This window comes from Scatophagus argus, chromosome 19 (genome assembly GCF_020382885.2).
Source record: "Scatophagus argus isolate fScaArg1 chromosome 19, fScaArg1.pri, whole genome shotgun sequence".
NCBI classification, from domain to species: domain Eukaryota; kingdom Metazoa; phylum Chordata; class Actinopteri; family Scatophagidae; genus Scatophagus; species Scatophagus argus.
This window is the reverse complement of record NC_058511.1, coordinates 13,441,626-13,455,583: the sequence shown is the minus strand read 5'-3', so window position 1 is coordinate 13,455,583 and position 13,958 is coordinate 13,441,626. Positions and strand designations below refer to the sequence as shown.

Below are 13,958 nucleotides of genomic sequence, written 5' to 3'. Positions count from 1 at the left end.
GTAGTGTGGCAGTGAAATACCCATGAAATAGGCTTCATGATCTTTGAAAGAAATGTTTAAAAAGCCTCCTCCTTATGGTTCAAGGGTGAAATAATTTCTGAAGAAACTTCTGAATAACATTACTTCTCAGCAGGTCTTTCAGAAGACATCCTGAATTCTTCGCAAAGGAACGAACTTAAGTCTTTTAAAACTGCTATTTTGAACCGAGCCTTCTGTAATTTTGCAGGCATTTGTGGCGCCTTATCACATTTGCGTGGTGATGAACATGACTGCCAAAAGTACTCATTAAAATGGCTGATTATTTTAAAGAGGTGATGCAACTCAGAGCAACCTCAAATTTTGTGTGCGTGCGCACGTGCGCCCTGTCACAGCCTCAGAGCTGGTGGAGGGCGCCCTCTGCTGGCCGCACCACATATGAAATGCATCTCTTCACTTATAGCTTTACTCAGTTTTTGTAATTCGCTTTGGCTCATGTGTTGAAACAGTCTGAATATTCTTGTAGCTTTATGTGCAACTGTTTAATGGGACATGATAACTTTATCTCTCTCCACTCAAAGATTTGAGCTTATTACTTAAAAAAAAAACTCATTCAAGGACTGAGCCAAAGCAAACGAGAGAAACTGTAACTACAACGTACTCTTTTTGATAAGCACATTCTTGACTTTATGCTAATCTTAAATATTTCATACCCTGAAAAAGCGGAAACTCAAAACAGCCAGATGGTCAGAGGAAGTTCAACTTTTTTTAACAGGTTTATTGACATGTGTATAGCGATTGTCTGTGCACCAAATGATTACAGAAGAATATGATATAAAATAATACAAAAGAGCTGTACACAACACAGGTGTATTTAAAAGGAATGCATTATTAACTGTGAGGTTTTATGCTGTATAATATGTGTCAGCTACTCACTCACCTACAGTAAGATGAGTTCATAAGTTGAGGTTTTGCCATCTGGAATGAAGGTCAATTGATACATGTAATACCAAAACAAAGTCAGGGAAGAGTGAATGATGTTACTGGTGGTATTAAACAACCTGATGCCACGCTAAAATACTTTATCTGAATTCACTGATACTAACATCTAAAAATAGAAGGAGAGGAAATTGCATATGGACAACTATAACCCAAAGAGGGCTCCAACAAAGAAAAGGAAAACTAAAGAAAAATCAGTTAAAATAAATATGTCAGGTCATAGACTAGAAGCCAATGAGGGTGCTGCAACGGTTCTTCCATCCACATGCCAATGGTGTTACATTAATTGTTGTGTATGTTATCTTCAAAAGCAGAATTCACTGGATTTGGCGTGCTTAGTAAAGGGCAGCTGATCGAGATGTATTTGGCCTGTCTGTGCCTATTTCATCAGACCCCTTTTATTATAACCCGTATGTGACTGACCCTAGACCTGTGGTGATCTACCCTACTATATGCCCTCCATAATCTGGCCATTACATTAGATGATTCCCTCTCACACCTAATGAAACCTTGAGGCTGAAACTAACTTCCTTCCTTTCCAGCTGTGAATCTGAAATCACTAATCCTGAGCTACAGCAATTATCAACACTACGTCAATTATCCACCGCACTGTAGGAAGTTTAAATCTTGTATTTAGACTTCAAAAAGGAAAATACAGTATTTTGAAAGCAGCAGGTTGACTTTCAATAGCCTGAAATGTTCCATCATCTGTCTAAATGCAAAATAAAAACTAGTGTCAATATGGATAGCTTTCAGCAGTGAACTGGTTTGATGGAAAATATTAGCATAGTAGTACAAAGTGGGTTCTGATAGGTCTCATTCACAAACATCACACATCTATCAAGTATGAGGATTTTTTTTTGTTTAGGCTCTCTATTTTTTCTCCGTTTTTTTTACCTTTTGGAGAGGTCTTTCGAAACAAAACAACAACAACAGAAATGCTGCAGTTTTAAAAGCTGAGGACTCGGAAGACATCTTGGTCTAAGACAAAACGCTCTCTGCGTAAATAACAGGCTGGCAATCAACCGTGCAAAGTTTTCGAGTAAGTGTATGTGTAGTGTACATACTGTATGTGTACGTTCAGCACATGCAAGCTAGACACTATTTCCATGTGACTGTGTATTATCAATTATCTGTCTTCCACACTTGAGGCTATTATTGAAATCATCTGACATTTTTTTGAGCTAGTTCACCAAGCTACACCATAATATTCAGTTACAAAAATAGTATCACAATATAGACCATTCAATATGAGCACCAGGGAAGGCTAAATATAGCCTGAGTATTTGGCTACATTCATTGTCTGGGCAATGTTGTTTTTAACGGTAGCAGTGTGTTAAGTGTGTGTTTGTGGGACACAGTGTTGGCAATGTTTTCTCATTCACAAGCTCTCCTAGATCTACCACACGATAATACTCAGAAACATACAGAACCTGCTTACACTGGCGTAACAACAGTTAACTAAAACCAAATCAGTTAGAAAAATAGTTGTTTGCTTTAACACTGAACATCTAAAAGAATTCCACCCACTTCCCCAAATAAAACCCTCCCCTTTTACTAACAAAATAGTTTTCTTTGAAACAAAAAGTTATCCATTGAGGTTATACAAGGTCAAACCTTTTTGACACTCCACCATACTAACATGGACCCTGTTTAGCATAATTCAGCAACCAGAAGTGTGTTCAAGTTAACCCAACATTAGCAACACAGTATGTTCTTTCATAACAACTGCTGTGTGTGTGCAGCCTAAACATGCTAATTTCCTGTCAACATGTTTCGGCTTCTAATACATCCCAAGCAAGGACTGAAATAAACCACTGATTTAGTTGCTAACCTCTAAAATCTAGCGCTTTGGTTACATCACACATACTTCACATCACTGGTCTGAGACCTCATTTGGAAATCAAATACATCATGATGTTGAACACGCCTCTGGTTGAGCCCTTAACCTGGAAACCATTTCAACCGTGTTTGAAGTGAACGCCAACTTAACGCTTGGCTAAATGTAGCACAACATCTAGCTTATCTATGGGAGTGTTATTTATTGCTGTAGAGAGTTATGAAGTGGATTCTACCCAGTTTCATTCCCAGCCCTTGCTTATCCTTGGTCTGCTGGATAATCTGGATACCACTTGGCCTTAACAGGCGAAGTCATTGTGGTGTGAAGATACAGCGGGTGATGTATCCTCTTATCCTCCTATAGCTATTCATAGAAAATCAAAGGGTCTACAGGTTTTCATTCCAACCTAATAGTACACAAGGGGTCTCTCTGCATAGATATCACACTAAAAGATGAAAATCATGATGAAACACATCCTGATTTTAACTGTGGTTAAGTATTTTCCCTTTATGATTCCCTTGAAACTTGAAATGGAACAGGAGCACAAGATATCACCTTGCAGCCTCCCATACTTTTGCAGAACCAGGGGCTAGGCAGTTTATATTCTTTTGGTGATGACAATGCTGCCACAACCAATAAAGAAAAAACAACCACCAAGTGGCAGCATTTCACAATTACGGTAACATGTTTTAGAAATTAAGAGGCGGTGAAGGTAAGTGCAAGAGGTGGCGTTTCCCCGAGGTAAGGACACACAGGCACTGTAGGACGCTACAGTGCAACTAATTAAAAAGGCCATTCATTTTTATGTGCAAAAAGCTAGTTGTCATTTCATGCATGGCTTCTGAAACAGACAACTAATAAATGCTTGGATCCGTCTGTTTCGTGTCACATTGCATTTAAGGAGGGTTGTGTCAGCTGATAATGGAATGGAAATAATTGTTTGAAAAGGGTCAAGCAGCATCATCTAAGTTCCTCTGTACATACAGTTTTATTTATGAGAACCCTTTCTTGCTGAAGGTTGAGTCGTGGGTAAATTCAGCTCATGTAGATTTTGGCTGGAATGAAAAGCGGCAGAACCCTCCATGATGGAGGACTGGACACCATGTAAAGATTAGAGTGAATACTGTCTACGTGACAGTACTGATCATTCTGTCTTTTTTCACCTGTTCTCTAGATCCTACACCAATCAACACGCAGCAAAGGATAAACAAGGAGAAGGATTCGTCAGCCTTGAGCTGCATTCAGCAAAAAACATCTGACAGTGCTTTTTATACGTACAGAATGTGTGACTTAAGTATAGAACACACATGTTTCTAACATCAATTTTCTATCCATACTGAACACTGATCAATGTTTGCAACATGAATGAAGCTCAGGCATCTTCCTGTTACTGTGATAGTGGTTGCTGAGGAGTGGCGACTAGTCAATGGGCCCCTGGAAGATGAGCCGCGTCCAGCCGGGGGAGCTGAGGGCAGTGGAGCAGAAGGGGCAGATGGGTCTGAAGGCATGCGTCCCGTGGGGAAGCGGCGTCTCAGCCCAGTACTTGGCTGTCCTCTCTGAGCAGACGTGGCCGCACGGAACAAAGCTGTGAGTAGGTGCTCCAGCGTCCACGTACACAGCAGGCTCACAGCCCAGCCACAGGGGCACGTAGGGACCCACACTCCTGCACAGGGGACATTCTCGTCGTGCTGTGGAACCGTCGCCCTCTCCTGGCTCCTCTTCTCCCTCGGATCTCTGGCCCCAGTCGTGCCGTCCGTGGACATGACCGCAAGTGAGGTAGACCCAGGGCTGACGCTCTTCAAGGCTGCAGTAACGAATCAAAAGCGAGTATAATTTTGTGTGAACCCCTGTTGCTGATAATTCATAAAAAGCTTCTAGACTCATGAACATAGAGGTGGTAATAGATGCTTTATAAGGGGGCTGTTCTAGATGAAACAAGATCCTGATAGAAAACAATGAATATTTTTGAAAGACTGTGGTTCCAACCTGTGGCTGCGTGGCAGGCTGGGGAAGGCCAGTGTGCTGAGGCCTACAGGACACTGAGGCCGGGATGCATTAAGCTCCTGGCGAAGGGCTTCCAGGTGACGCAGGGTGGGAGCACGCATCAACCCCTCACCGGTACGCCAAAGCAGAGTAGCACCACACAGATCGACCAGGGAACCGTCACGTAGCGCACTGCTCTCACCCTCCGCCTGCAGAGGTTGATTCACAGACAGGTGCTTACAATCAAACCAAAAAGAAACCTCACAAAACTTGATTGGGCTAAAAAGCCACATAGACTTTGTAACCAAAACCACAGTGGCTAACCAGTTTTCCACGGCTGGGCCCAGAGCGTGTCTCCCGCAGGGCATAGACATCTCCACAGACTGAGATTTCCCTCCACAGACCCTGCTTGGGGTCCTCTGGAAACCCCTCCGGGTGCATCACCAGCACCCCATTGGTGGTCAGGCCATCCATATGGCCATCAGGGTTTTTCCATTTGGTTGCTTTCTCCTGTGGTGTCATAGACACGATGGCATATAAATCATTCACGATGAAATGAAGACTTTTTTAACAGGGAAAAAAGAAAAAAACTTTCAAACCTTGACTTTATGTTCGTGCATTTTAGGTTTCAACTGTTATGCCAAAAATATACTCTTTACTAGAAACCTTTGCTGGTTGGGTCATCAGTCTACTCACCCCTAAGAAGATATTTTTGGAAGAATCAAAGCCAGCAGCGTAGATGCGCGCAGTGTACGGTGGGTTGCGTTCACACACCACTCTGCAGGCAAAACGTGAGATTGTGCTGGGAGCGATGGAGGGGTCCTCTCCCTCCTTCCCCCCTCCGGAGGTGTCTGTCACCACAAAGTCAATGGGACTTTCTGTGGAGCGTCCAATCTGCAGGGCACAGCACAGAGAAGGGCTCACTGTAATCCCCTTACATCCCTGAATTCATCTAAAAAAAAAAATGCTTTTAAAGTGATATTCAAAATTGCTATTGCTATATATATCTATGAGATGTCACAATTATTAATAGTTTTACAGATTTTCCACAATTGAATGGATTTTCATTCCCACATGATTGTGGCTTTTATTGCTGTGGGGGACCTGGGAGAAAGACACAGCAACATTAGCTGGAAACTAAATAAATCTGTGATACTATTTAAAGATCAGAACATTGTGTATAAAAATAGACAGAGAGTTTCCACACATGTCTCTATTCTTAATATGTAATGGTCCCAGTTCTGAACCAAAATAATTGACCTACCCTAGAAGTTTCTTTGATTACTCAACATAACTAGCATATTTTAGGAGTAATTTGCTCATGGTGAAAAATGTAGGATTATATTTGTTGTAAAACAAGCCTTTACTTAAGGAGGACGCATTAACAAGTTGACCCTCTGTTTCTCTCCTCTGATTTAATGGTGGGTTACCTGGAACATGTCTGTGTTGTTGTCATGGCAGTACTCCACCACCACCGTCTGGTTACGGGACAGAGTGAAAGAGATGCTGTGCTGCCCCCTGCTGTGTACAGCCTGTAACAGTGACAAGCAGAGTTGATACACTCATTTCTGAAAAAGCTTTTTCATTGTGTTGACAATGGATTGAATCATATTGTCGCTTAAAAATCTGTAAGATGTAGCAACGTGAATAATGGTAAAATAAACATTTTATACTGTATTTGAAAGGATCATGATGATGGCCTGATTTGACTTAAAAATGTAATTTGTCTTTGTTTCACTCCATCACTACGTGTTATTCATCATACAATCACGCATGTTTGTGTAAGCAAGCAGACACACACACACACACACACACACAGACAGACACACAGGAAAGGACGGCCCACAAGCGGCAGTCGTCATGCTTAGTCATCCTTCCTCTGGCTCATTTATAAAATACAGCAGGGAGTCACAGGAAGGAAACTTTTCCACACTGGTAAAACATGCATTCCACAATCATACACACACACCTTGCTGTCCTGTGGTGTGTTGAGGATGTGCACAGCGCTGGGTTTGACACCGTTGGCCTTGGCCCTTCGGTATAGGGCGAAGCGGCTCTTTCTGCGCCCACGGTCTCCGCTTGGAAGAGAGCCATTGTACCTGGAACGAGGCAAACAAAAACAAGCACAGGATGAAAATTTGAGCGCGGACACCAGCAAGTCACACTCAGCTATAGCTATAAATAAAATGCCACTGATGCTGCCATGATGTCTGAAGAAATAACTGCAACTGGAGTGTGAGCTCAAATGATTTTGTGCATCTTTATTGTAACATCATCACAGATCCTTTTGACATGCATTAGAGCAGCACACCAAGGCCACTTGTGGTTCATGTTAAACTGCTGAATCTCAAAGAAGAGGACAACCACTTGATCTCACTCACTCAGCTTGTACTCAAGGCTCATACATTCATACAGCATTTTCAGCAGTACAGAATCATTTTCACGACACCAACGCCCAGTACCATTAACCAGACAGCCTTGAGGAAGGTTTGGGTTCATTAATAGAAACAGATGGGAACACTGAGAATGGTTAATAACGTATTCTAGACTTTCAGTGTTTCATAATTCACTCGTAACCTTTTTTGAAAATATGATCTCAGTTTTCATGTTTTAATAAAAAGAGTAAAGAATGATGTTGAAACTGTTTTGGTGTAGATGCTGACTAAGATACTGGTTTTGTCCTCTTTTGTTTCTTTTGAAGCCGAGGTGAACATCAGATGGGTTGACACAGAATGGAGTATGCTGGTTTTAAGCTTTTAACAAATCAGCAGGGCATGGTTCTAATTAAAAAAACTATTCCGAGGATAGCCAGCAGGCAAGAAGACTTTGTGAGGGACAATAACTGTCTTTGCTGGCTTTCAGACTGATCAAATCAGAGGACATCTGGTCTGGCTCTGTTCAGATCTGTCTCACAGTGGCCTCGCAGTGCAGGCTGAAGACACCACTGCCTGCTTTGACAGAATCTGCACAAGGCGAAACTATGACTATGGCTATGAAATTTGACTGATTCCTCAAGCAGTCTTTCATAAGACCATCAATCAAAGACAATTTTGAAAAAACTGTAGGTTAATTACTTCGGAAAATATAAATAACAGTAACATGATGGTCGTAGCTTTTCTTATGTACAAACGTCTTTATGTTTCTTCTAGGTTTCTACACCAACAGACGTCCGTTTTTTGAGACTCACAGTTTCCGATTATCTGAGAACACAATCAGCAGATCTATCAATATTAAAAATAAACCTTAGCTGCAGCCCTAAAAAAAACAAATAGCATACGAGCAGAACTGTTTATCAGAACGACAGCTGAACAAAAAATATTTGCCTGTTTGTGTTTGAAATTTGGACAGTTGGTCAAACAAAACAAGACATTTGAGACTGTGATTAACTGTACATATAACTAACAGTGACTGAAATAATTATTAGTTGTAGGTCTCCTTTGGATATTTATAAGTTTTCCTATTGCTAACAATGTAATACTGTGATCTTGATAAAACATGAAAAAGTGACTTTGCTTTGATTATTTTGTCTCAGTATGCTTTACATAGAACAGACAGCTTTCATACCAGTACTACGTATATATAGATATATATATATATACTGGTTAGATGTTAATATCACCCAACCAATCTCTATAGGAGGAGAAACACATTTATAGATATGTGTGGTCACTGCCATCGCACAGTGTAACATTTTCATACACAGCGTTCACATTTGTTCAGTTTTACTTCCTTATATCTGGTTTGTTTAATATCTATTCAAAATCTGAACTGAAGCTCAACATGCCAACTTTTATCTAATTCGTAGTTTGAATTATCCTTATACAAAATTTCTAACCAGATAAATCACAAAAACAGCCAGCTGTCAACATTTTTGGCCTGTCTGTTGGACCAAAAGCAACGTGATCTTGACTGTAATCTTGATACAGATTTTTATCTTTTCAGTGAGAGCAGTTAGTAAAAATCAAATGTGAACTGTACTTGGTTTTGGTGGTTATAGCGGTGTGCGTGCCTAAGGAAAGTTTGGGAGAACTGGTTATGTTGCTTAGAAAAACCTTCAAATAGGGCATATTTACTTGTGATATTTTTTTAAATATGGAGTCCAATCACAGAGGATGACTCAGTGCTACCTGTTCCCTCTGTGGCCCTACCTCTCAGTTCAAACCGGACCCTGGCTAAAGAGAAGAGGCCTGGGTCAGGAAAAAAGACACACAAGGACAGTCTTCTGAGGGGTCTAGTTAAAAGGCAGAAGATGTGAAATGGGTCTAACTATAAGAGGGCACAGGAAAGAAAATCAGCTTATGGAAAGAGAAAAGGTAGTCTGTGCCTTGACAGAACAGAAGAGACAGAAAAAACATCAGCAGCTATCATGAGTGTTCTGGACAGAAAACTAAAGCTAAAAGAATGAGATGAAGTAAAGAACATCAAGACAGGGGCACGCATGCTGTGAGACAAGGCCAGGTAGAGGGTTGAAGGGGCAGGATAGCGGAAGAGCAGCTGCCACAGATACGATTTGCCTGGCCAGTACCCGCCTGCATCACGCATGTGCGTACATCATAAAGCACAATATAAAATATTCACTCCTTCTGCCCCTCGACACAGGGTTTATTTTCGTTGAGGGCCAGCCACCAAGGCGACCTGCCTCTGTGAAAGTCAGCACTCAGCAAAACACTGGGAGGCTGTCTCAGAGGGGACTGGGTGAGAGACAGAGGAATGCGACAGAGACCGTGTTAAGAGGGGTTACGGGTGAGATTTGAAAAAAAAAAAAGGTGTAGGACAGATGAATACAGAGAACAAGAGGGTGTTTGCATAGTGATGGCAGTGGGTCCTGAATGACTTGTGCTTTGTCGGAGTGTGCGTGGTATCCAGGCTAACTAAGGCAATCACCGATGGCAGACAGCCACTGCAAAGATCACACTGCCGGCGGTGAAGCAGGCATCGACCACACAGGCCATGTGATCGTCAAAGCTGACAGATGCAAAGTTAACTCACACTTGCGCAAGATGGGCCAGGAAAACGTAATATCTGACAGGAAGCAGAAGAAAGAACAGCCTGTTCTATGTGCTGTCAAAATTACTTGCAGTATATTTGATGACATATTAACTGGTCAAGGGTCTGAATCCTGATAGATCCCACCGATGTGACAATACTGATATTGACATTAATACTGCACAGTCTACTGCTGTAATCGGATTATGACATCAGTTTTAGCAGCATCCACTTTTCGTGCATCACTCAGCCTGTGTTCAAAACCACAGAGATGATATCCACGATAGCCTGCAAGTCTGTGGCCATCAATCCGGCAGATGAAGATCAAACCACACCTCAATCAGTATAGTTTCAAAGCGAGCTGATACAAATACACTTTAACCATCAATGAGGTCCATTACAAATTGAGGCACATACTGCAATGTACGCTTGCACTTAATTTACATGGCCAAAACTTAAAAACAGATGTTAAATGACTATTCTGATCTGAGGATGTAAAGGACTGCCCTGTTCCAACAGTCAGATGATGAGGAGGGCGACTAATCAGTATTCTAATGGGGGCGGGCTACAGCTTCCTCACTCCATGTTCAGCCAAAGGGGAAGAGATAGGCCATTAGGTCAGTTATCTTTGGCATACACAGGAAGCTCTGCAGGGCAAGAGGGAGGCCTGTGTAAGCCTGGATATGACTGTGTATGTGTGTGTGTGTTGTGGCATTTCTTGTCCCTGCAGACCCTGCACAGTGTGGTGGAGCTGCAGGGGTGGAAATGCTGTGGAAGCTGGTGGCTGTCATCAGCACATCCTGCCTACTGTGCGTGTGTGTGTGTGCTGGTGATGAAGAGGGGCTTTTCTCCACCTCCTCTTCCTCCTCCTCCTTCCTTGGCATGGATGGTCTTCTGGCTGCGACGTTTATTAATTACGTAGTAATAAAAGAGGCTTTGTGACTAAATAATATGAGCAAGAAGCATACAATTTTCAGACAATGATATCATCCCCCGTACTACTTTTAGCAATCTCAGATCCAGCATAGTATGACATCATAGGGATTTTCAGCCTGAGAAATCCAGCGCTGCTTACCCCCCACTACAACCATTGATGAAAAAGCGGCTACATACCGTAGTAGCCTTATGTGCGATGGTTACAGCAGATTTTGCATCTTTTACACTCAAACGCACCATACGTAATGTGGAAACAATACGGTGCTAGGTTTTCATAGCATATGTGTTCATTTGGAGCATAAAGTTAGTTTGTAACATTACAACACAGCCACAGACCGGCGGTGTATGATGGCAATGTGCAATAAACGAAAAATGAGCTAAAATATGTTACTATAACAAATTTCCTATCCCAAAAATGACGATAAAGAGGTTATCTTCTGTATGAGTAGTGGATTAAAGCTGAACTCACACGTCATCTGTTGGTTTATTGTGCTCCTAGTGCCGCTACATATCTAACATTAATTTGACGCTGGAGCGTTTCCCCTTCCAACGCAATTTTACTATCGGTTTAGATTTTAAGAGACTTACCCCAAAATGACCAATTCGCCATATTTTACCGGGTCTTTAACGGGCACATCATCATCTCCGTCTTTTTTCGGTGAATTCATCAGACTAGACTGCTCCTTAAGAAAAAACGCGTCCAATGGCAATAGTGGTGGGATAAAACAATGCTAACACGCACGAAACTGTAGGGAAGTGATTTGGGTTGTCGTCTATCAAAGTTTGGCCACAGTTGGGCAAAGTTTTTCCAGACTTCTCGTTGTTTGTTTTATTGTTTTAATCCCGTAAAGACGCATCTTTTCGTGGCTTTAATGCCAGTATGTGGCTAGTTAGTATCGCGTTATATCTGTTCAGTAGCATTGGATACAACAACGGCTAACGGCAGGGAGTGGAACATACCATTTTTGTAGGGGTGGTCGTTCAAAACATATCTCAAAATAGTTGACAAAATGGGCTCTACGCGGAGAAATACGTGCTGATAGGAGTTTTTACCGGAGAACAATACTGTACTAGCGATTAGGACCTTAAAGCATGTTCATAATTCAACATACAAATGCACATCAGCATGAACCCTCCTAGGGAATAAGAAATGGCTGCACCTTGATGAGACACTGGCTCCCACTGATAGAATAAAATCACTCATTTCGAAATCCAGAGGAAGCGTTCACATCCTCTGGTATGTAGGTGGTGCTGGCACATTTAAATTTAAAGACAATGCCATTTGATGCTATGCATACAAATCATATGGCTCTGATCTCATGGGTGATTATGGAATCTGACGTAATGAGATATTCGGGGGGTGTGGTGTAGCTAGGATGTGGGTCACCATTGCGCCCCAGACAAGACAGCTTCTTTTCGTCTTGTCTACATTTCATGTGGGAGTTGGGAGACAGATATAGGCCGATTGGAGCCCACACTTACACCCCACCCCCCCAATACATACACACACGCACACACAAACACAAAGAGTAGTGTCTATGTACTTACTCATAATTGTGTGACCACATGAGGGCAGTGCATTGCAAAGTACAACTTTCCAGTCTATGAAGTTAGTCACTAGTAATTATTTACATTAACCTGGATATCTAAACATTCTACCTGTGCATTGTATACATTGTTCACAAACACCTGCTGCACCCGCTGTACCACAGTGTGTTTTCTGTTGGGGTAACAATTTGGGATTAAGATTGAGTATTTAAAGTGATATGAATGAATGGGACAGAGAATGACAGCTGGGTCAGATACGGTTGCCTTGTCACATTCTTGACACATTTCCTCCAACAACCTGCTTGCTGTTCATTCTTATTTGATGAGACAGAAAGCAAAGCCCTCGCTTCAGGCCTTTTGGCCAGAACGCAGAGGTGGAGTGTCAGTAACAGAATCTGCTCAGTGCCCACAGCGGCACGGCTTCCTTCATCTGCAACAGTAGCCTATTTCGTGTTCTGGCGGGGTGCTGTGACATGTAGCGACTTGCATGCAGAGTAAGGCACAGAGGCGCCATGCGGTATTCTGCATGTTACATTTCAGTGATGTTGGTGCTTGCTAGACATGTAGGTGTCATTAAAACATTTGCTTGTGCAAATTTACAAATGTTATCTGAATGATATGACAATAAATTCAAAATAGAAATGGTCATGGCCTCCCTCACACATTAGCGAAAGTGCTTGGAAGAGCTATGACTCACGCTTGATCTTCAGCATATAACAAACCAGCCAAACAACCACACCCTTAATATATGAATGACAGTTCACTGTGGCTGTAGTGTAATTAATCAATCAGCTGGAGTGTTGATTCACCTCATCAGGGTAAACAGTCGTACCATAGTAAGTTTTACTGTGTGTATCGGGGTGACACCACCAGCATACTTTTCTTCTGAGATACAATGTAGAAACTGGATGGGCCAGATGTGCGTGAGTGTGTGTGTGCATGTTTCAGTCAGTGTGACTCTCTTTCTTTCCCACTCTGGGATTAAGGTCACACCCTCCTTACTCTCTCTCTCTCTCTCTCTCTCTCTCAATCTCTCTGTTTCTCTACCTTCCATTTTCTCTGCCTTTTTCCACTCTTCCATCTTTTCTCTCTGGCCGTCCCTGTCATTGTTTGGCTGAATTTCGGCATTACGCTTGAAAATATGTCCAGCCTCCATTACGCAGGAGGAATTCTCACCACTCCCCTTAATTTATGTTGTTCATGGCCATAATTATCAAGCAAGGATCCAGTTTTTGCCACAGGGATTATTTACTCAGTCTTGTCTAAGCAGGAATTTCCAATATAAAGAATGCTCTGAATGAACAGAATCCACAACATTTCAGGTAATCAACTGTATCTGGTGCAAAAATATTTAGTGTTTATGTATCATTAGTCTCCAGAGGAGAATATCAGCAACAGAACAGTTGGAGGCTCTCATCAACTTGCTCAAGAATACTTTGCAGGGCAGATGCTTGTCTTAACAGTGTTGACTTTTTGTTCATAAATCTTTCTGCTCACAAAACTGCGCTACTGCTGTAAGTAGGCAAGGAAATAGTTTATATAGACTGTCTTTCCATGATGCCATTAGTCCTGTCACCTAACATCCTCTCGCAATTAAGGACAAACTGAGGTGATTCACAAAAAAATGAACATGGCAGTTGTGATTGACAGCCACTTTACTCTATGTTCGCCTCGACTGCCAGACAAATTG

At 42.0% G+C, this 13,958-nt stretch overlaps 1 protein-coding gene across 1 annotated transcript; it reads right to left on the bottom strand.

Moving 5' to 3' along the window:
* Nucleotides 1–733: 733 nt before the first annotated feature.
* Nucleotides 734–11,671, bottom strand: LOC124050682 (E3 ubiquitin-protein ligase pellino homolog 2). Its single transcript, XM_046373451.1, has 7 exons — nucleotides 11,309–11,671; nucleotides 6,768–6,897; nucleotides 6,229–6,330; nucleotides 5,495–5,692; nucleotides 5,123–5,308; nucleotides 4,802–5,007; nucleotides 734–4,619 (listed from the first exon to the last, which is right to left on the bottom strand). The coding sequence occupies exons 1-7, from the start codon at nucleotides 11,386–11,388 to the stop codon at nucleotides 4,235–4,237; spliced, it is 1,287 nt and encodes a 428-aa protein (XP_046229407.1). The 5' UTR covers nucleotides 11,389–11,671; the 3' UTR covers nucleotides 734–4,234.
* Between the last annotated feature and the right edge of the window lie 2,287 nt (nucleotides 11,672–13,958).